General features: G+C 36.0%; 1 protein-coding gene across 8 annotated transcripts in view; it reads left to right on the plus strand.

Moving 5' to 3' along the window:
• The window catches only part of PHKB (phosphorylase kinase regulatory subunit beta), an 88,928-nt gene that overhangs the window by 57,602 nt on the left and 7,913 nt on the right, over window positions 1-23,413 (plus strand). For 7 of the 8 annotated variants that reach the window (XM_030026427.2, XM_030026429.2, XM_030026433.2 and 4 more), the window contains 11 exons: window positions 3,048-3,131; window positions 3,599-3,703; window positions 4,568-4,650; window positions 4,731-4,821; window positions 8,201-8,262; window positions 8,351-8,513; window positions 9,350-9,431; window positions 12,038-12,095; window positions 13,870-13,960; window positions 15,171-15,373; window positions 19,338-19,472. In XM_030026427.2, the coding sequence (XP_029882287.1) occupies window positions 3,048-3,131; window positions 3,599-3,703; window positions 4,568-4,650; window positions 4,731-4,821; window positions 8,201-8,262; window positions 8,351-8,513; window positions 9,350-9,431; window positions 12,038-12,095; window positions 13,870-13,960; window positions 15,171-15,373; window positions 19,338-19,472 (1,157 nt within the window). Of the gene's footprint in view, window positions 1-3,047; window positions 3,132-3,598; window positions 3,704-4,567; window positions 4,651-4,730; window positions 4,822-8,200; window positions 8,263-8,350; window positions 8,514-9,349; window positions 9,432-12,037; window positions 12,096-12,909; window positions 13,001-13,869; window positions 13,961-15,170; window positions 15,374-19,337; window positions 19,473-23,413 lie in introns of all 8 variants that reach the window. The other variant, XM_030026428.2, reaches the window with a different exon arrangement.

A 23,413-nucleotide genomic window follows, 5' to 3' on the forward strand; every position in this document is an offset into this window, starting at 1 on the left:
TTTACATTCAGCCTTGTTCGTTTCTCAGCCCATTTTTGCTCACTAGTTTTCTTGATAATATATTTCAAAATGGATTCTCTCTACTCTATTTGTTCTGAAATTCTGTACCTGAAATTTTGGTTTAACAAATAGATACTCCATAAATTTACTACAGAAGTATATATTGTCTCTCTGTCATCCATCATTTCTTTGGTCTCCCTGACAAAAAGATGAGACCTTTGTTAAGTTTTATTATTATCATTTAAATTCCTAGCTATGACAGCTACTGTGTTAGGAATTATTTTTCAAAAGCTGGTGAGACATCTGGCAATTCTGACATTTTCTTTATACTCATGATGGGTAGGTACATCTGCCTCATCAAAATTTACTTTTAAAAAGAATGTAATGAAAATATTAAATTGCATGATACAAAACCTCTTCCTAGTGGGCTTAGAAAAGGCTATACTATAGGTGTGAAGTTGAATTAATGAAAGTGTTTGGGGCATTATGAGAACTGAGGTTTGATCTCCGGGCTTATGCAAAAAACCCAGTACAAACCAAAATGAAAAGAAACAAACAAAAATACCCTGATAGTATTTGTCATCCTTTGTGGGGAAGGGAAGCTAATGCTGGAACTATTACCTGTATTTTGGGGAAAAGATGGCTGATCCATAGAGAACATGGATCTCAGTATTTGCTATTCCGATGCTGTCAGTTCTCAGTAGTGTTTAATTTAATTTAGTTAGAAACTTTTGAACTGGTCTGGTAGCACATGGTAGCAGTTTAAACCTCTAGACTTACAAATAGGCACGTGTCCAAAAAAGTAGTGTAAAACGAAACAAATGGTTGAGGGGAAGACATTGATTCAGGAAAATTAGGGATCATGTAAACAGATCCCCAAAGTCTAGTGGGGGAGTGAAAAGAGGAAGAAGAGGAAAACAAGAAAATGGGACAAGATGCATGCAATATATAGGGAAAAAGTATGTATGTAGTGGAAGCATAGTACAGGAGAATAGCAGAATACTCCATAGACATAGACTGATAACAGATAAAAGAACACAGAAACAGATGGTGTGAAAGACCACCATAATTAGATTCACTCTCATAGATCAACGCAACAGTCCAGTCTGCTTTCACAGCCGTTTCTTGCTATTAGCAGCTTTAATATTCCAGAATTGAAGGGCATTTTAATAATAAAAAAAAAAAACTGCTTGAAGCAACTGGACTTGCATGAAACTGTGCTTTCGTTCAGATATTGTGGTGCTGAATCTAAACTGACATTTTGATTGTAGCAGATCAAGATGGAAAGCTATTACTAGAAGATGAAACTGCTTTAGTAGACTGTAGAACAACATGAGGTCTCCAGCTAAAGTAAAACTCTTCAACGGAAGAGACAATATTACAGTACTACTGCAGTTCTATTTTTGTTAAGAAAACATTTTATGTTTTACATTCTAGCAAAATGAAGGTCCTTTTAGTGTTAAATTATAATATCTACTGCCGTTCTTCTAGTCTCCATTATTTACTATAAAAAGGGGTTCAACATTCTTTTGGTTTTGTTATGTGTAGATGGATTATTTAAAGCTGTTAATGTTTTGATGTCTCCACTCCTTTCCCACTTGAATACAGCTACTTAGTCTGGGTGAACAGGTGATGTAGGTAATTTTGTTTATTTTCTTTTTTAAATAGTTCTTGGTATTAATGCAGAAACAGGCAAGCCCCAGGCTGACAGCAGTAAAAAGCTATTGAGTGTAATGTTTGTTCAAATGTTTACTTTCATTTGCTTCTGAATTATCTTCTATAACATAAAGAAAGACTGAGCTTAGGAAAACGTTCTGAATTCTGAATGTTCTGAAGTTTTAGTAATAGTGGGTTCCTTACCTAAAACAACCCAAATAAGGAATAAATTACAGCGTTCAGTCTGGTTTAACTGATACATTCATACCGTCTTGCTCACAGCTTAGTTGGTTTTTTATGGTTTTATTCTCATACACTGTAATAAATGAAGATTATTTCTTTAATATGCAAATCTTACAAAACTATATCAGTTGAAGTAATACTAGGCATGTATAATTTAACTCAAATAAGAATCAAGCAATGAATAATGAGATAATTCGCTCTTGCTTGTGTTGTTGATGCATTAATTTTGCAGGCCTTTACTAAAATTAGAATAAAGATCTTTAAAACAATAATATAGGAACTCTTTACCTTTGTATCCACATTAGAAAAGCATTACAGAGGGTAAAATTGGCCAGACAATAAATGCAAATGATCCTTTAAAAAAAAGATCCTCTAAAAAAATTATTTCAATTTGAAGATTTAAAAATTATTTTAGTTATATAGAGTAGAAAAACAATTGGAGTAAGAAGGTAAAAATAAGACTTAATATAGTAAACAAGTTTTAGTTGAAATTTGAAACTATGCAGATAGGCAGGACTCCGGTGCTTTGCCCAAGCCCGAAGTTGCACCCATGTGTCCTGGTCATAGCATCAGGTTCCTACAGAGCACTCCTGCTTACCCTTAATGAAGACATCTCTTTTTTAATGCAAACCAGTATGAACTGTATTTTCACCTTCATGAGTAAGGTGAAAATCCTTCACCCTCCCAAAATTATTATTAGAAGGAGGGAAGGGGAACTGTTACACCACTTCTACAGCAGAGTACTGGTCTGCCAGAAGTGATGTGAGTTACACTGGAAGGAATGACTGACTGTTAGGGAGCAGACTGCTTGCATCTTGTCTTCTTGCATCTCCTGCTTCTTGCTTCAATTACATAGTTGATTTCTCTTTGCTGTAAAGATACCTGTTGTTATCAAAAGAATTAAATTTGGTCTTTGAACTGTAAATTTACCAAATCTAGTGTTCTCTTTATTAATTATTGTTATATAGAGGTATGTTTTGTAAAAAAAAAAAAAAAAAAAAGAACCTAACAGAAATAATGACCACATTTTATGTATCTTGCTTTCTAACTAAAGCAGAATGCACACAGCTTTCTATGTGAGACCCAGTAGAAGCATAAGAAAGGCTTATATATAGGTTTCCCTCAGTTTTCATGATTCTCTCTCACAGGCTTACTTCCATTTGGGAGTCAATGACAAATTGGGATTATCTGGAAGACCGGACAGGCCTATAGGATGCCTTGGAACATCAAAGGTTGTTGCGAGAAATGTTAATATTGGTGTTATTGATGTATATCTCAGATAAACATTGAATTAGTCTCTGAATGATTTGAAATAGAATTGAAATGTAGTTTTATTTTATGCATGTGTCTTAAAGTCCTTGTAATGTATTTTGCTATTATGAATGTGCATGCTCTGTCTTACTATTAAGTTGTCATATGTTTCCTAGACATCCAATTACAGTAATACTTGGCCAAAACAGGCTGAATGGTGATAAGTGAACTGCTTTAACTGAAATAGAATGTAGAACTGCATACCTAGTAAAAAACAGAGTACCTAAAATTACATATGTAAGTTTTATCTTAAATATTTTTTTTTAATTCAACTGTTCTACACTGATTATTATCTTGATCATTTCAAAATATCTTTTTTCCTTTTCAGCTACTTCAGTGCTTCAGATATTTTAAAGAAAAGATTAATGGAAGCTTTCTCTCTCAACAGATTTATCGAATACTAGGAAAGACTGTAGTTTGCTACTCGATCATTTTTGATCTAAGTGATTTCTACATGTCTCAGGATGTTATGATGTTGATTGATGACATTAAGGTATTTATCTGTAACTTTTCCTTTGAGAAACTGACAAAAATAGAGTCTGTAGAAGAATAAACTGTGAAGTTTGATAAAACAGAAGATTGAAAGGGGAACACTGTATAGTCTGTATTCTTCTAATACAAAGATAACCTTGCAGTTTATGCTGGAAAGTGTATTAAGATGAATATCTTGTCAGCCCAGTATGAGTTCTAGTATCTGTATCTGACAAAAAACCTGACCCAACAGTGACTGGGAATGCTGTAGTGCAGCAAGCAAATTATCACTTGTTTCTTTGGGAAAGCAAATGTTCTTGGCTGAAAAGAGAAATGAGACTGGTCCCTTTAAGGGAAATATGAAAGCCTCACCTGGAGGAAATATTACTTGCCTTTGCACAAATATTAAAAATTGCGTTCCTTCCCTCGCTTTAAGGCAGGCAGTAGTGCAGAGCTTACCTGTCAAGTCCCCTGTGCTTGAGCAGCTACTTCCAGTGCATAGAAGGTGGCACTGGTTATTCCATGCTGGTGGCTATGATTCATGTCTTGGATTCCCATGCATACTTACTTGGTCATCACATGTAGTTCAGTACACTGCACTCAGTTTAGTGGTTTAGTCTGTGATCAAACTCTATCCCAGCCAAAACCAGGACAATATGCTAGGAGTATTTTCAGGAAACTTGTGAAATAGCAGTGCTTGAAAGCAGCTTATATTCGTTGAAAAAATCTTTTACTGGTTTATTAGCTAAGTTTTTTTTTAATCTGTTGGGGCTTTCAGTGCTGTTATTTTAAGATAGCTCTTCTAATATCTTGTACTGTGTATTCTGGTATATTGTGCTTGTGTACCTATTTTTGTTTTGTGACTAACATATTATTTCTTTCCTAGAATGCACTGCAGTTCATTAAGCAGTACTGGAAAATGCATGGTCGTCCGCTGTTTGTTGTACTTATCCGTGAAGACAATATAAGGTAGAGAGAGATAAAAACATCATTTGCAGTGTGCTATTGTCCTAACTGCAAGATTAATGGAGTTCCGTTTCAAATTTCAGAGGGAGCAGATTCAATCCAATATTGGATATGTTGGCAGCCTTTAGAAAGGGAATTGTTGGAGGAGTGAAAGTTCATGTTGACAGAGTACAGGTATGATGTTTTTCCTGAATGTTGTGTCCTTACCTCCTAGTATTGGTACATGTATTCTTAGTACTTCTGTTTTTCATGTGACTTCTGAGTATTTTATTTAGTAGCATAAAATTAAGGAGTCAAGAACCAAGACTTTTGGTATAGCTTTTGTTTTATCTCAAAAGAAACATGGGTTTATTTTAATTCCTTTTGATGAGTCTTTTGAAAGTGGTAATCTTCGTAGAGGATTTTCAGAAGGGAGAAGGGTTTTTTTTATGTTCAGCAATCTTGTGAAATTACCACCAAAGGATAAATCCACAATGTCAAACATTGAGGGATTTCTTTTCATGAGATAATCAACGAGGGGGAAAAAAAAAAAAAAAAAGGTGCTTCACCTATGTTAACATTCTTACAAGAACTAAGATCTAGTTTTAACATCTTTGCTGTTTGAATTAATCCTAAAGCAGGAATGTTGCTCCATTAAAATGTGAAAATTATGGAGTCAGGTGCTGGTTTTAGATACTTATGTGTGCTAGTTAATCTTAGTTTATGCCTACTGAAGAACCCTTCTTTTTGTAAGAGAGAAGACCAAAGACACAGTTAACATTTCTTGTTCCCTAGAAAATCATGAATTTGTAGAAGAGCTGGGTCATTTGTAAATTAAATACCCATAGCTATAATGGTTTTAAATATCCTTGTAATCTTTCAAATATTTACGTATTTCTACTGGTCACATGTAGGTCACAAAGTCTTTCCTGTTACCATTTACTTTTCCTATAGCAAATGCCATTACTGTCCATGGAAAACCTTTCATTTGTCTACAGTGTTGTTGTGTTGGTTTTTTTGTTGGTTTTTGGTTTTTTCTTTAGTTTAACTGCAATGACTTTCTTGCCTTGCATTTGATTAAACTGATGTATTAGCAGGCAAGAAATTTCTCAGTCTATGTAACGCATCCTTATTTTAAGCACTACACTGTTACAGTTGTCAGGGAGTGAACTTCCCTTTCCATACTCTTTGACCTTCTGGAAAGATTCTCTTTTTTAAAAAAAAAAAAAAAGTAATTAATTAGTAGTTTTAAAGTATTTAAGATGTTGACAGTCATCAGTCTTTGCTTTATTTGTTGTCCATTAAAAAGAGTACATGGTAATACTACAAACAAATGTTTATCTGGCTTTAAGGCACCTTAAAAAAAAAAAAAAAAAAAAAAGGCTGTACGAGGTAGGTTGCTTTAAAATTGTACTGTGAGCTCCCTGAGGCTTCATCTGTTACCTACAGTCATGACTTACCATTGAAAATAGTTAAGATGTGGTTAAGTGATCTGATGGCTGGCCTCTGCTGTTAAGCGGTACATCATATTCCTTGTTCTCTGAGTCGAGGTGTGCACTGGGGCCAGCAGAGGAACCACACAGGCAGGAGTGACAGAGCGAGGATTGCTGTGAGCATGGCTCAGGCCGTCTTCTGGTGCCAGAGTGAGGTTGCTCTTATTTGAGTTATTGATGATGGGTCCGGCACGGGCAATTTCTGCCCTCCCAGGTTCGTCGTTGGTCATTGCCCCTGCTTCAGTTCTGCTGATGAATTTGTGTGTAACTATGCTGTAACCCAAAACTATAGAATGATCAGGTTTGAAAGCAAAGCAAAACCAGATTTGGTTAGTAACAGTTAATATTGCAGAAGCGAAGAGCCGGTAACTATTGCACGTTGACAGAGTGGGTTGAATCATGTGCAGAAATAGCTTCCAATGGATCTGCCATTGAGAGAATCATTAGTGTAACAGGGCCCTAATACAGCTTCATTAAATACATACTTGCTCAGTCCCCCTGTAGATTTCTGAGTGAAATCTATTAAAAAAACCCCCACAAGAATGCCTTATACTTTTTCCAAAGATAAATTCTTACTGCATCCATAAATACAATGTGCTAACTTCCCTGTATGTTAGTACAACGTGTTTAATTATGTTGCAGCATATTAATTGTTAAGATTTAATTCCTGTTACGGTATTAACCTAAGGATATATAAACTGGTTTGGGTTAAATGGAAATTGTCTTGCATTTCATATTTTTATTCTTAATGTCCCTTTCTCTTTTGCAGCTTTCCAAAGCCTTTGCATCTTTCTTTTACCCTTTTTATAAATGAATGGTAGATGTCAGTGATCAATGTTTTTACTGGTGGAATATGGTGTGCTTTGTCCATCAGTTTAACTATAATCTCTCAATCTTACTGCACAGCTGTCACATTTTGGAAACAGCCTTGTTTCATTATGGGGGAGGATTTGGGACAAGGGACATGCCTAATTCTTGGTGTTTTCTTAAATAATTCATCTAGTCCAACACAACATATATTGAATCTTTGTGAATTGTATTCAGCTACTTCATTTAGATACATATGTGTAAATGTGCCTTGAGATAGAATCTCTCAATGGGTGAATGCTCTTTTTTTCTTGTAAAATATACAAAATGTAATTTCATTTAAAAATGTATATGCTTAGAAGACTTTTAGCTCTTTTCTGACTTTGACCTTCATTGTCATGTGTTTAAGCAGATATGAAAGTCAGAGAATGAATGAGACTAGCAATAAAAGCAAAGCAGGTTTTTTTACATTCAGTCATCTCACCATGCAACAGATCAATATTTTACTGCAACTTGTGTACAATGAAAATGGAATTTAAAAGTCCACAATACACACTCAGATTTACTTAGCTAATGACAACCATCAAAAAGCAGTCTTAGAAATGCTGTAGTACAATATATTTCCTCTGGAGGTATATAAATAGGAAATTCATGTGAATTTGGAGTGAATGAATTGTAATGACTACGTCAGATAAATGCAACATTGAATTTCAGGTATGTAATATTCTGAGACAGAAGTATTTGTAAGCTGCATTTAATGTGCAAACTTAGGGCAGGCATGCTTGGATTAAGGAATGACTACAGAGTAGGAAATGCTATTATGTTGTGTTTTCCTGTAACATCACTGAGACTGACAGGAAAACTACCCACCCTTCAGCGATCCCTGAAACAATGAGTATGATGATCCAGAACATAGGTATCATGCAGGACTCTGAGGAATGCAAATCCTCGATCTCAGGTGTTTTCATCAGACCTTTTTTTTTGGGGGGGGGGGGGGGGGGCTGGACATTGCTTGATTAAGCTGTACATTGCAGGCAAAAGAACAGCAGAAAGCCAGCAAAAAGAAAAGACAGCAGCCCTGAGAGACTTCTGCTGTCTTAAGTGAGATCTTAAGAAAGAGGAAAGACACTCTGAAAGTGTGAAGATATTTGGAACTGTAGATAAAGAAACTACTTTCTCAATGGAAACCACCAGCAACATATTGAGATCAAAACACAACTATATAGTTATGTACGTTTCTGCCTCTTCTGATTTTTTTCAATTTTTCATTTCAGACATTAATATCCGGAGCAGTTGTTGAACAACTTGACTTCCTAAGAATCACCGAAACAGAAGAGTAAGGCTATGTGTAAAAAATAATGATGAAGTATTTGATAATTAAAATAATTTCTGAACTATGAAGAAATGATGTAATTATTTTTCAGGGCTCCTGTATTTAAGAGTTTGGAGGAGTTGGATCTTCCAAAACATTCAAAAGTCAAGAGACAGTCTAGTACTCCAAATGCTTCTGAACTTGAGCAGCAACCAGATGTAAATATTAATGACTGGAAAAACAAGTCAACATATGAGATCCTGCAGAAACTTAATGTAAGAAAACTTGATAAAGATACACTGTAACTTCATTCTCATGAAATCAGAAATTATGTGCTGATATTCTTTTTTACCAGCAGCCTACTTAGAACATGGTTAGTGTCATGGCTCAATGTTAATAATATAGCTAGTAATATAAAATGTCTGATGTTCCTCTTCATACTCAGGGAATCTTCCTCTTGACAGTCCTTTATCTTAACATTACAGAACTTTCTGGTCCTTCATGCTGCAACTGTTGGCTTCCATTTCTCCCAGCTACCCAAATCTTCTGGTAATAAATGACCATCTAGAAGGGGATCCATTTGTCATGTGTCTTATGAATAGATATTTTATTGCTAGACTAAAATTCAAAAGACTTCAGCAGTTGGTATTCACTCTGATAGACTGGTAACGTCTTAATGATACCAAGGGAATGTTCCAATCTGGCATTTTACCTGTATCTAGAAGAAAACTACTAGTTTCTAGATCCAGGAAGGATAGGAACACACAAAGTATTCTACTTGGTTCCCTATGTCACTACAAGCATTTCTGCTGTAAATGACAGGACCCAAGAAAAGAAAATCAGGCAACATTTCTGAGGCCAAATACTTACAGCTTAATTTGAACCATGGAGAATCCTCTGCAAGCAGCAGTGACAAGGATACAGCATACACAGAGTATGAAATAGTTGTGAAGTCCCCTTAAAAACAAAATTTGTAGACTTCTTTTTTTTTTTAATTTAAAAAAAAAAAGGGCCCTTTGCTTTCACTTGAAATTTTTAATATCTCTTTTGGTTTTGCTTCACTGAGAATCTGAAGGCTATTTGTGGTTATATTGTTGCTGTTTTTTTTAAGGACTGCAATTGCCTAGCAAGTCAAGCATTACTCTTAAGTATATTGCTTAAAAGGGAAGGACCGAATTTTATCACCAAGGAAGGTAAGAGCTTCTTTCATTTGACTATTGTATGTTTAGTTGTAATGAACACGAATAATGGCCATGCATGCAAGCAGTTCTGTAGCTATTTTCTTTGCCATTTAAAGCAATTTCTACATTAAATGGGACATGCAAATTCATAGCATGTTGGAGAATGAGCTGCTAAATATATCAACTCTCTTAGGTTGTTTGTAGGCTGGTGCTGTATCTGGTTGTAGTTTTGAACACACAGGTATAAAAAATAGGGGTTTGACCTTGTATAGAAAACTGAAACTAAAGACAAGTTTGTGTGTCTGTAACAGTCTGAAATGTGTGAAGCTTTATACTCAATTTTTATTTCACTTCTATGTAATCAGACTTTAATTCAATATATCTGTGAAGCTTACTCTAATTTTGTCTTATGGCTTTGTATTAAAGCACAGGATTTAAATTAATGTAAAATAATTCAGAAGAGGCTACTGAGGCTTGTGGCTTTTGTGCTGCAAGATTTGGTGGGTTTTTTCCAAAAATTGCTTATTAGGTGCCTTTGTATATAGGAATACTCCTCAGAAAAAAAGGAGTGTTAAGATCAAATAATATTCTCTTAGTTATTCATCAAGCAGTGTAACTTATCACCTCATGTTATAGAGCCCTGCTTCGTAATTTTGATATGACAGCTGGCTCTTCTGATGAAGAGTTGTAATTTTGACACAAATATACACTACATCCATATTGCTATATTAAAAATGTCGTGGAAAACAATGTAAAGTGGAATAAAATTCATTGGCTGATATACAGTGCATTGTTGAAACACAATGTGAATCCAAAGTCATGGCTGCAATCGGAGTCTTAGGCACAAGTAGCCTCTGAAGCAGGCTTTGTCGCCACTGTTACCCGTAGTGTTGTCGGGCTTTGAGAGCCTCAGTAGTTTCCTTTAGTACTTTTTAAGTTGTGTCCTCCTTTGCTCTGGAAGCAAGTTGAGGCAGATTTCCTAACCTCCGTAAGCAATCAGCATAATGACTTTTGACCATTAGATCATGATGATGAACTTAAAAACTCTCTTGAAACTCTTCAGGTTAAAAAAAGCACTGTTGTGCCTCTGACTGTTCAGAGCTAACTTGTATAGACCTTTTTGTGCCATCCCATATGAAATAGTAGATGATGATAACCTTTTTAATATGCACCTTGCATTAAACAGTCTGAGTCACTGACTAAAAGTTCCTGTCCTCCTACAACTGGAGATTACTGAGACTGACATTAAATAATCACACAATCAATAAAACATAAATCTAAAAATAAAAGCTGAAGAACATTGGATGTTCCAGCTGACAGGCACAGGCTATGATCTTGTGAGTCAACTTCTGCTACTACTGTTGTTGTAGATGAACTTACTGTTCACCAATAAGTGCTTGGCATGAAAAACACTGCCATTCCATCGGAGAATTTAAAATCTAGAAGCTGAATGAAGTCTAAATAATGGAATGTTTGTCACCACTTTTACCTTTAACATAATGGTCCCCACTTGACCCCTGCACAGTTGAAGAGATGTCAGTATAGCAAGTTGATGCACTGATCAACTATGGACTGACAAAAGAATGGTATCTATTGTTCTGATTAATGTAATTAATGTACTACATGCCTTCTCTGAATCCTGGACTACCTACTTTGACTTAGAAGCAATGCTCTTCCCATCTCCTGCCCTCTCTTTTTTAGGTCATGTCTGTATAGCATGATGCTACTTTAATACGTAACACTTCATGAAATGTTTTCTTTGGTTTGGCACACAGAAGATCAGCTTGGAGGAGAGTAGTAAATCAGTAATATAATGTCTTACATATCCGTCCAATATCCCCTGTTGTACTTGCAACAGTGATAATTAGCTTCACAAGAGTAGTGCTGTAATGCACCTGATTACCAAAGCTAGCTCACAGAGTCACTTAGGTATCTTCGTGGGCACCTTATTGTGGTTATTCAGGGCAGAGCCGCAAAGCAGTGAAAGATCCTCTCTTTCACACTCTCCCAGCCTCCTGTAAAATGAAAGTAAGTCCTATGTCCCATGTGATTAACCAGGTGATCTATTATTCATATACGAAGTTGAAAACAACTTGTGTCTTGGATATTGGCTATTACAAACTCTGTCCAAACATAACACCACTTCAGTGAACTACACTGTCAAGCACAAGACTTCCCTGTTGCTTCCTGTAGGTTTTAGCTCAACAAAGAGGCAAGACAGTAGAGAGAGTATCTACATCCTGTATCCAAAACATAATCTGCAGTTTGAGGATGTACCTTATGATGGGGATGTACCTTTATAGGCCAAATCTGTAGGTAGATTAATTTTCCCCAATATATTGCAAGAATAGGTGATATCATGGGTGTCTTTATAGCATGAGCAGCAAATTTAGCTGAAATCTGGTTTGGCGTCTTGCATAACAATACACAACTAGATGATAGAGGACTTGATTGCATCTACGTTTTAGATGTTAAGCACAATAGGTAAGTGCTTTACTAAAGCTGATGCAGAATTAACTGATCTCATAAAATTTACCTTATTACTATTAAATGAAAACTTGTGCATCTTTTTTGCTTTTGTTTGTGTTGTTTTGTTTGTTTTTTTTAAATGCATTTAGGTACTGTTGCTGAGCATATTGAAAGAATCTATAGACGAGCTGGCAGCAAAAAGCTCTGGTTTGTATACATGTATCATGTTCCTTTTGTTTTACACCATTTTTTTTTTCCTAACATGTTTATAGAGAGTAAAGCCAGATCATTATGCACTTAAAGGGGGGGATAAAAAAAGGACAGCTTTACTGACAAAATTGTGTTGGTTCATTGCAGCTGAAGATCTGGTCTATAATGCTTTAAAAAAAAAATTGAGAAGTATTTTCTTACTGTTATCTTTTAAAATATAAAAGAGTAATAAGCCGGTTTTGCTATGAGTGCTATTGCCGATGTACAGTTCTCATTAAATTTAAATAATGAGAAAAGAATACTAATATTCTTATTTCTTACAAGGCATGATAAAATATTATCAGTAGCTTTCTGTAGCAAGGCTAGTGATCAAATATAAATCAGTTAAGTTGATACACTTGCACAGTTTGTTTATTGCCCCAAAATAATTTGCTTTGAGCCTGACTTTATCACAATAACTTTAAAAGGTTTCGGCAAGTAGGTTGGCATTTACATGTTGTTTATTAATTTCTTTGCCCTGAAGCTCAGTAGAAATTTCATTTCTTTTTATTGAAGAAATGAGTTGAGCCTGTCCTGAATTCTGTTCTCTCACTCTCTAACTATTACTAACAGATGAGGCTGTAAATATAAAAACTGTTTTTCATTTTAGTCTGTTCATACAATTAAATGGGCCTTTACCAATCATAAGGTAGAACCAAAATACCTTGGTGGTGTTTTTTGTAAAGAATAAAAATCAAAAGTATTTTTAGAAACAAAATATGTAAACTGTTTTTCATTTCTCTTCCATGATTGCCATGTGACATACATATAGGTTGGTGTTGCGCTACAGTGCTGCATTTGCACAGAAATTTTCTTCTTCTATAGCTCCACATATTACTACTTTACTGGTACATGGGAAACAGGTAAAGTGCCCAGAAGTCTGAAATGGAGCTCTGTGAGATTTTTTTGTTTGTTTGTTTGCTTATTTGCATTTTGATAGTATCAGCTAATGCATTTTTTGAAATGCTTTGCTCTTGATCTTAAGAAGTGCACAGCAGTTTTCACAGGAATCAACATCAACTGTTTGAATTTTTTACTAATGCTACAACTTGTTCATTATCTCTGTGCATAAATGATTCTTAGTGGCCTCAAAGCCTGTGCTAGAAAAGCTCAAATACAGGTCTATTAGGGTTGTATTTTGTTAGGAAATTATTATTAAAAGTATTTATATCTTTAACCATCAACTGGATATATGAAAAAATGTTTTTCTTGGAAGTTACAGCTAGTTTTTAACCTAGCAGTTTCCACAAGTCTCTTCTTTTCGTGCTACATGTGCGCAATATTACCTCAGCATGGAAAACAAAACAAAGCCTTGGTATTACGTGTTGTACTTTTTCTCTTGCAAAATCTTTCTAACTCTTCCTTAAATAGACTAAAAAATTACCAAGGTTATATTGCAAAATGATGAAAATGTCACAAAAGAGAAGCTGGCATCTCTTACCTGGCTGTTTTCAAGATGATGCTGAGAAAGGAACGACACGCTTTTTATGGAGCTGGTAGTTTAATGAGTTCTAACTAAATTTATTTTTGATCCATTAACCTATATCTAGACTAAAAAATGAAAAACCATAGAAGATTACATAAAATCTGATCCAAATTCTACTTTATAAATAATGTATGTATTTACTGAGTTAGTTTTGATATCTCTGCTGTGGCAGATTTCAAACTTATATATGAATTCATTAAACTAGCTTTTAATATGTAGTGGGATTGCTCTGTTTTCTGCCCTCAGGTCTGTTGTGCGCTTCGCAGCAAGTCTTTTAGGTAAACTAGTGGACAGCCTTGCACCATCTATTACTAATGTTTTAGTTCAGGGCAAGCAGGTAAGTCTTTACTCCTGAGAAATGTATTAAGGAATGATAACAGAGAAACTAAATAAATGGGCTAATAAATTTGCTTTTATTTAATGACAGAACAATACTGAAAAGACAGTTCAGCATCTAAATAAGAAGGGAAGACGCATGATTTACATAACTTCTTAGATTTTATATATATGGCTTCTTATTTCACAAAAGTAGATGGAGTCAAGTAATAAAGCTTCTTTTTAAAACTTACTTAATGAAGGTGTAGCCACTCTCTCTGTAATTGAGCGTAAGACAACAGACAGGTGGCAGCTTAGCAAAAAGTCTTCCAGGATTTTAGTTTTCTGTTCCAAACAAAGTTTAATCATTAGTGTTTCTTCCTTTCCTAAGGAGGTCGTCTTTTTTTCTTCCAGCACAATAATTTTAATTAAGTTCATGAAGAGCTGTTTCCAAATAATAGTAATTGAATATTATGTATTTTTGTATTAAAATATGTATATGAGTATATTTATCTATATGCAATGCTATTATGACAGATTTGTCTTTGTCTTACTCCAGACTGAGGTCTGGGTATGTGCTTCTGGCGCTACACAGCTATAGAGCAAGCTGCACCTGCATGCAGCATGATTTGTAGCTGTTTATTTTCAACTTTTTAACCTAACTTGCCTTCATTGATCCCTTTATAATAATGATCTTTATTATAGGAGAAAAAATTAGTGTTGCTGTGTTTCACTGACAGTAGTTTAAAAGCAAATCAGAATTTTAACAAAATTCCTTTTTTGTGGTTAAACTATCCAGTACCAGCAATCTATTTTCTTAAAATGAAGGTTATAATTTTTAGGATGCTGTTAGAAATAAGAAAGCAAAACTATGAATTTAATTCTGAATTTTAAGTGAGCTCCAGAGCTGAAATGTCAGAAATGAAAGACTGTCTAAACCTAGTGTAGAGCTGTGATTATACAGCCAGTTTTGAAACCAAAGCAGTGGTCTTGTATTTTTATTTTCATTTGGAAAAATATATTCCATATCTACTGTGGCCTTTAGTGAATTTTGTTATTTTAATAGCATCCAACTGACAGTATTAACAAGTGTCAGTCACTGACGTAAAATTATTTTTGTGTTGTGAAATTTTAACAAGAAAAGCAGAGTTCATGAAGTTTCATTTTTGAATTGCTTCTACGGTGCTTTTATTCCTGTCCATATCTTCTGAATTGTTTTCAATATACCGTAGGTGACACTTGGAGCTTTTGGCCAAGAGGAAGAAGTTATTTCTAATCCCTTATCCCCAGGAGTGATTAAGAACATCATCTATGAAAAATGTCATTTACAAGATGAAAGAGAAGCTGTAGTTCAGCAGGAACTTGTCATACATGTTGGCTGGATCATCTCAAATTCACCTGAACTTTTCAGTGGCATGCTGAAGATAAGGATTGGGTCAGTGAAGTATCTGTTGTTGTTTTTACTACTAGTATTGCAGGGGAACATACATACTTCAACAGAGATTGTTGCTACGTTGCAAAAACGGTGTATGTAAGATGATGCAGCAAAACTTGTGTACTTAAATTTTACCTTTCTAGGAAGCCTGCTTTAAATCAGTGTGCCAAAAACGGGTACACAACTAATCTCAAATTTGCCAGTCAACAGTGTAAAGTGGCAGAGGGGCAGTCCTTGTTAATAGCCCAGCTGAAGCTTTCCTACAGCTAATACAGTGAACCACAGGATTTTTCAAAGCTTGATCCCCACCATGTTAGGGCTTTAAAACCAAAACCAGTGTGGTGGGGTTAGATGCATTCTGTACGGCAAATGAGCAGCGGCAAGTATGCTGCCTCCAGGTCACCCTGCCCTGCTGGCAACCAAGAGAATGTTCTGCCTGGCTCACCTAGTGGCCAAGGAGGCAGTGACCAGCTGGCTAACCAGACTGGGTGTAGCTCTGGCATAGACACAGTGAGTCTCCACTAACAATGCAGTGAGTTAGAGGGGTTTTGTTTTAGACTGCAGCTGGCCTCATATCCATACTTGAAATAATAAAGTATGTACTCGAGCGTGTTAGTGGTGCTCCTGAGACAGTTTCCTACTTGGCAGCAGACATGCAGCACACTGGGTGCCGTCCAGTTTCCCAGTTGCGGAGTGGATACAAAGTCTGCTCACAGTTTGCTCTCTATGCATGCGCAGCAAGGCAATCTCTAAAGAAATCTTGTATCGTGTACTAGGTACAGGTGTACTGCACCTGCTTAAGGCTGGTAACTAGCTCAGATTTCATTGCTGGTAAACATGTGATGTGGACATAGAGTCCTAGAAGCATAATGGATCACACCAAACCAAATGCTGGTTCTTCCTTTACAGAGCCCCACAGGTAATGTAGATGCACGCAGGGTGTGCTGCTGCCTGCCCACCTGCCGGGCAGGTTAGAGTGACATGGCTGGAGGCTAGGGATGTATTGTGGTGGCAGAGAGGGAAGAATCAAGAGGTAGAGAGGGCAGTAAGAGCTTTTACTGTCAGAGACTTTCAGGACTTGAGGAAGGAGGAGGGAAAAGAGCAGGCTAGGATTAAGGCTCCTGGATGAGGCCTTCATAAGTTCTTTGCTCACTTGAGCAGTCACCTATGTCATGTAGGTTTGGGTCAAATAGGTAGAGACTGAATAAATGCCATAATCTAGGAAGGATGCAGCGTGAATTCGATTCCCTTCTGAAACGACCCAATTCTCCTCTGGGCCAACATATGCTTCTAGTTGCATTCTCTGGTTTCTGGTAAATGCTCAGCTCATAATATAGCCTTGTCTAAATCAGTCTTAAAAGTCTGGCAACCATGAGCAACAAATCCCTTGGAAACAGTGTTTCAAAGTACTTAGCCTACTTCTTTTCAGAGTTTCAGCACAATAATCCGCCTAAAAAGATAGCTTGTTCTTTCAGAGTGTTGTCTGTAATGGGGACTTCAGGTAATAAAAGCCTTCTGCAGTTCAAATGTATTTACCATTACAGCTTTTCCTAAAATATTTCGAGGCACCAAGGTATACTTCTGATACTCAGTGACTCTGAATATCTGATATCTGGCATAACAAAGACATTGTTCAAGAGCAGTTCTCTACACAAAAATACTTAACTGCCATGGTAAAGAAAAACCTGATTTGTCCTGTAAGGTTGCTAAAAATGTCTTTTTGTTCTTCAACCCCCCCCCACCCCCAACCCCGCAACTGAACTGTATCCCTATTACAGACACACACAACACTTCTTGACTGTTGCTAAGCTACACAGTTGTCCAATTCTATACTAAATATGTTAGGCTAAGCTATACATAGTTTAGGAACCACAAACCTGAATCAAGTTTAAAACATCATTTACCTACTGGATTGTTCTATTTAGTTCTTTGATAAGGTGACATACAAATTGTCTGTGCTAGAGTGTTACCATATTCTATGGTATCTGCATTTACTTCGCTATTTACAGAAATTAATTATTTTTTCACGTTTAGGAAGAGACAGATGCATTTGAATAAGCACTTCTTTGAAGAGGCCAGGTGCTACTGACTGAGACTTACAGAATTAGTGAGCATGCTTTAAAATTAGAACTTAAATGTTCCATCTTCCATGTTTTTTTCATAGAGAGCATTTCAGCACTTGAGGTAGATACCAGCAATCATTTTTCTAACATACAAGATTCATGCTTCTGCTTTAGCAGTACATTCCAGTCATCATAACACCCAAATGTAACATTACATCTATCCTTTTGCATTTTAATACCTTTTCTGTACCCTCTATAGATCCATGTTACTCCTCATTCCTCCCCTTCCTCATTCTCTGTAGCTAATCCTTTTTACAATTTTTTTTCTTTCTTCCAAGGTTAATGCTAGAGATTCAATTTCCTTTATTTCGGTGTTATCACCCACTCCAGTGAGCAAAATTAACCTTCTCACAGAAATACCATTCCAGTTGGATAATGACTTGATTTAGTGTCTTGTTATTGATTTGTTTTCAGGGTTTCATGTTGAAATAGATCAAGTTCCTGACAGCCCTATTACTGTAAAAACCTCCAACCAACTGACTTCTACCCACCTCTTATCAGTGAAGAGTTTGGTAGGAGGTCCGCTCTTGCCTTTGCTGTTTTGTAGGCCACTGCAAAGAGAAAATACCAGTGAATGACTTCTACAGAGATACATTTCAGTCATTGCTGAAAAAAGAACCAATTCCTAAGCCAGTAGTGTTTGTTTATCTTAGTAACGAGAAGGACACTATTCACCCACTAAAACAAATAAAAGTAGTGTATGTAGTCTGTAGTATGTCCACGTTGCCTAATATTCTCTTGTATCCTGCACCTTCAATGAATGATCCTAGAAACCTCAAATTTAAAGCAAAATTGAATCAGTTGGTCTGACATCTCAGAATTCTGTGTAGTTACCAAGAATCCTTCAGAAGAGACTGTGACTTGACTTACATAAACAAAAACATTCTGTACCTTGTAGGCTAAAGAATTAAATGCCTGTGGAATGTGGCTATACTGATGACAAGGTAACTCTCTTAGGAATACTCTGCATTTTCTGATAAATAGAGTAAGACTCTCTGATGTAACCCAGACTTCATCAGGTGTTGTATGATGGACTGTTTGAAGAAAAACTAGTTAAGTTTCTTCTCCCTTTTGGTAGTAATACCTACTTGAACTGAAGCAACGTTGATGGTAAGAGACTGAGCTCTATGCTCAGTTATCTTGCTTCAGATGTATCTGTACATTATTTCATCTTTGATACTATATTAGAGGCTGAAGCACTGTTTTTATATAATATGCAGAATAAAATTCAGCATTTTCCTTCAATAATTTGCAAAGTTCTGCCTCTCTGATACCTAAGGCTGAAAAATCTTCACTGTTGCCATATTTTTATATAATCAAATCTTTTCAAAAGGGAGTAGCAAAGAAAGAAAAGTAATAGACTGCAAAAAGGAATTTCAAAGGCTAAAACTATAAATAAGCCCTGAAGTCTTTTTAAAAGTAAAATAATTTAATTTTTATGTTGGTTTTTTTTTAAACTCATCAGCAAAATGCATACACTGTCAGAGCATAATTTGGAGTAGGAATTTTGACATCAAAAAGCAGGTAAATGTTTGTTTTAATGAACATGGGATGTAGGGGAGTATGTGGTCAAATATATCTTCCCTATGACAAGTATGCTTCACAAGCCATTTCTTAAAATCTATGCATTATCACTTTCAGTTTGTATCATATTGCAAACAAACAGAGAATCTGCACAATACAGTTAAGAGTAGTAGAGCATTCGTTTGATATTTTATGCATGTCCTGACAGCTAAATAGCAGGATCATGTGGAATTCTTATGAGCTATTTTATTAGACTAATTTTTCATCTTTGGAAACTTCGTTTTTAATTAATAAGTGTATTCCTCCCTTGACTTCAGATGGATTATCCATGCTATGAAGTATGAATTGAAAATCCGTGCTGGGGATATGCCAGCCAAGGACTTATACCAGATGTCCCCTAGTGAAGTGAAGCAGCTTCTGCTGGATATTCTTCAACCACAGCAGCAGGGGAGGTAATGAGATGTGTGGGTTTGTGGCACCTGTTTTCATTCATAATAGGCTGTTGAAGTAATTTTCATTTCTGAACTACTTTGTATGTACCTGCAATCACCAGGCACCTGCAATCAGTAATATACTTACTTAAGGAAAGGTAGCAAAAATGCACTTTTTCATTCTTTCACCTGTGTGCAGGTTCTACAATTGTTTCTTTTATATTGCATCTTCTATCTTTGTGGAAATCTTACTTTATACTAGTAATTTCTATACTTTGGCAGTAATGTGAAGCATTGAATTCTTTGATGTGAGGAAAGGAGCCAAAAATTATTCAATACTGTCTACTTAACCTGTAAGAACAGTCTGTCTGCTGTTCAGTGCCCTCTTTCTTCTAGCTTATTATATGAATTAAGAACAGATGTTCTCTGGAATTCTCAAGAGATAGTGGTGCTGCCTGAAACTTGTAATCTTTTCTCCAAGCTGTAACTAGCTACCAAAAAGAGCGTTCATTATGATACAAAGTGTGCAAGACAAAAGTTAGGATTACAATATTTCCACTTAACTACATTGATAAGAGTAAAGTCAAAAAGTCCTCCTGTAGGTTTTACTTCTAGTTAAGTTTAATCTAACTTCAGCACATAATACTGCTGATAATTTCCATAGTCCTTGACTGAATGGCCTTTTCTCTCAACAAAAAGGAAATATACCACACGTCATGTTACTTATGTTCCTGCTTAATTCAAAACACATTCTGGTTTTTTCCCCAATCTGTAATGCCTGAAAAACAAGCTCCTTAAATTGGTGTCTGCTCTCGCTTATCTAATTTCGGTGATGTAGAATCTCTCAGTCCAACTGACTTTTATATGTACTCTGTATCTCCCACATGCTTTTCAGTGTCTTGGTTGTGGTTATTAATGCTTGCTGTTTAGTTGCTGTCTTGACTCATGTTGACGTTGACATTATTCCTCTAAAACCTTAGCAGAACAACCCTAGGTTTCTCTTTGCAGCATTTTCCATTAAATATTATGCTATTGAGGAAACCATTTGGTCAGTCATAGTAAGCAATTCAAGCACCATCCTTCATTAGAGATCTTACCCAAGTTGTTACAGTGCCTCCTGCTTTTGATTCCTTTAACATACGATAGCTGCCTCAGCAAAGAGCACTGTGGTTGTTTTTCTGAAGATGAAGATTCTTTTTTTGTGGGTTATCCAAGTACAAAAGCTAGCCAGCATATTCCTCAAAACTTTGCCTTACCCATTGGTGACTTGTTTTTAAAAGTTCTCTTCCGGCCAGGAAATACAGAACACTGCCTCCTTCCATTTTCTTTCTGTGACAGTTTTTCCTACTGTTGTGATTTTTAGAAAAAATCTCTGCTACTGTGATATCATATATCACTGCCAATTAATTTGTCATACATGAAGGGCTAGTGGTTTATTTACCTCCCTAACAAGGCTCTCGACAACTAACCTCTCCACGTTTTCATGGAGGGTAAAATTTTTGCTATTATCCTACCTCTTACACAGGGCTCCAGGATATGATACTATATATATATATCTGTCACCAACAGAGTGGAGACTTCCACAGATAACTTTTTGACCTATTTATGTAGGTCACAAGATTGTGAGTAGCCTTTTTAAAATGGAGCATTGTTCTTTTAATGGTCCAAACAGTTATAAAACTCATTTTGCTCATACAGTTTACAGGACTCTCTTCCTTACCATAGTAATTTAGATAATCGGAGTATTTTTGACATCTTCAAGTGCTTCTTTCTTTGTATTAAGAAAACAACTTTTTATTTCTGTCACAGCTTGTCTTTTTGTTTTTATTAATGTTTTCTTGTCCTAGTCCAAGGACGGAGCTGTACAGAGAATGAGATGGAAGTGTCATAGCAGGCACAAGTTTTTGGCAGTTAAAGTGTTGCATTGAGAAGTGATGTGTGAGACAATTTTTCTTAATTTGTCATGGTAAACCAATACAGTTAGACAGGAAAAAAAGCCACTGCACATTGGCTTGATCCTGGCAGTGGTCAAGTAATTAGAAGTCAGTAGTAAGTCAGTGACAGCTATTGTATCACAAGTGCTTTAAAATCTTAATTTTAAATATCTCCTTTGTTCTCATAAAGCATATCTCAATTACCTAAAGCTCAAATGTGTTCAGAAGGTGCACCACTTAGTGATACTTTTTTTTCTCTCTTTCTTTTAAAAATAAAACAACAACAAAAGGGAACACACTGTTTGCTTGGTCTTCTAGTTTAGCTGAAAGCTACACTAAGAAACTTTATGTCGTGGTTTAACCCCAGCCAGCAACTAAGCACCACGCAGCTCATTCACTTCCCTCCACCAAGTGGGATGGGGGAGAAAAATCAGGAAAAGAAGTAAAACTCATGGGTTGAGATAAGAATGGTTTAATAGAACAGAAACAAAGAAACTAATAATGATAACACTAATAAAATGACAACAGTAATAATAAAAGGATTGGAATATAGAAGTGATGCTCAGTGCAGTTGCTCACCACCCGCCAATCGATGCCCAGTTAATCCCCAAGCGGCGATTCCCCCACCCCCACTCCCCCCAGTTTATATACTGGATGTGATGTCACACGGTATGGAATACCCTGTTGGCCAGTTTGGGTCAGCTGCCCTGGCTGTGTCCCCCCCCAACTTCTTGTGCCCCTCCAGCCTTCTTGCTGGCTGGGCATGAGAAGCTGAAAAATGCTTGACTTTAGACTAAACACTGCTTAGCAACAACTGAAACCATCAGTGTGTTATCAACATTCTTCTCATACCTAGCTCAAAAAACACAGCACTGTACCAGCTACTTGGAAGACAATTAACTCCATCCCAGCTGAAACCAGGACACTTAAGAGAAGTGTAAGAACACACATGGAGTTGTGTGAATTGGAGTTCTCTTTTTCTGGTCGGATCTCAGAAGGAATTCTCGTAATTTCTACAGTATTTAAGATTAAGTTTTTTCAATGTAAGATCTTTTTATTATTTCATCAGGCACACTGGTGTCTGCATAAACAAGTAATTTTAATGACAAGTAATTTTATTCTGAACACATCAAGTTAATCTACAATACAAACAGAAGAAAAACTAAAAAACCAAAAATATTAGTGCTGAATTTCATTTGAGCTAGGCTACAAGAGTTTTGCAGAATGAAAAAGTTAACAAAGTTGACCAGGGCATTTCTCTCTTCCACCCCTCCCTTTTTTTTTTTTTTTTTTTTTCTTTTCAAACAGCCTACCAGAACCAGATCTTTGAAATACAGAAAGCCATGTTGCCAAGCAGTAATTTAAATAGTTTTCCTGAAAAAAAAAACCAAACAAATCCACAATGGTAAATGATATGTAATAATAATGTGTTGATTGCTGCGTTACAAATATCCAAAGATTTAGATGTAGAAACTTTCCACCTTTCCTAAATGAGGTGCTTCCTGAAGTACTTGTTCCCTCTTATTAAGGTTATAAAAGAGCTGTTTGTGACCTGAGAAGACATGGAACTTTTTTTAAAAAACCATTTTGCAGGAATATTAAACTAAGACACAAAAGTATTAGTTGTTTTTCATCAGAGATTTGCTTCCTAGGGGAGCTTTCACTACTGTCTTGCCATATAAAAATAGATTTTCTACTTAAAATTTAAAAAACAACTAAGGACAGTAACTTTTAGGAAAACTCTTCTGTCAAATATGTGCAGTACTGCTACACAAGACTTTATTCTGTACTGTGAATCCACCAATTAAAATCGTACTCATGGCTGCCACTTCTTAAAGTTCCATTGCTAGTGTCTCAAACATTTTGGCTAAAGCCCCATTGCTGTAGTAATACCGAGAAGGAAAAATACAAAAATTAAATTCTAGACTTCATGGTTGTAAGTAAAAAAAAAGGGGGGGGGGACACGACAGATAGTATGCTTTTGAAGGCAAACTAAATTTGTAATTTATGGAGAATGTAACAAGTTTG

Source organism: Aquila chrysaetos, chromosome 9 (assembly GCF_900496995.4).
Source record: "Aquila chrysaetos chrysaetos chromosome 9, bAquChr1.4, whole genome shotgun sequence".
Taxonomy (NCBI): Eukaryota; Metazoa; Chordata; class Aves; order Accipitriformes; family Accipitridae; genus Aquila; species Aquila chrysaetos.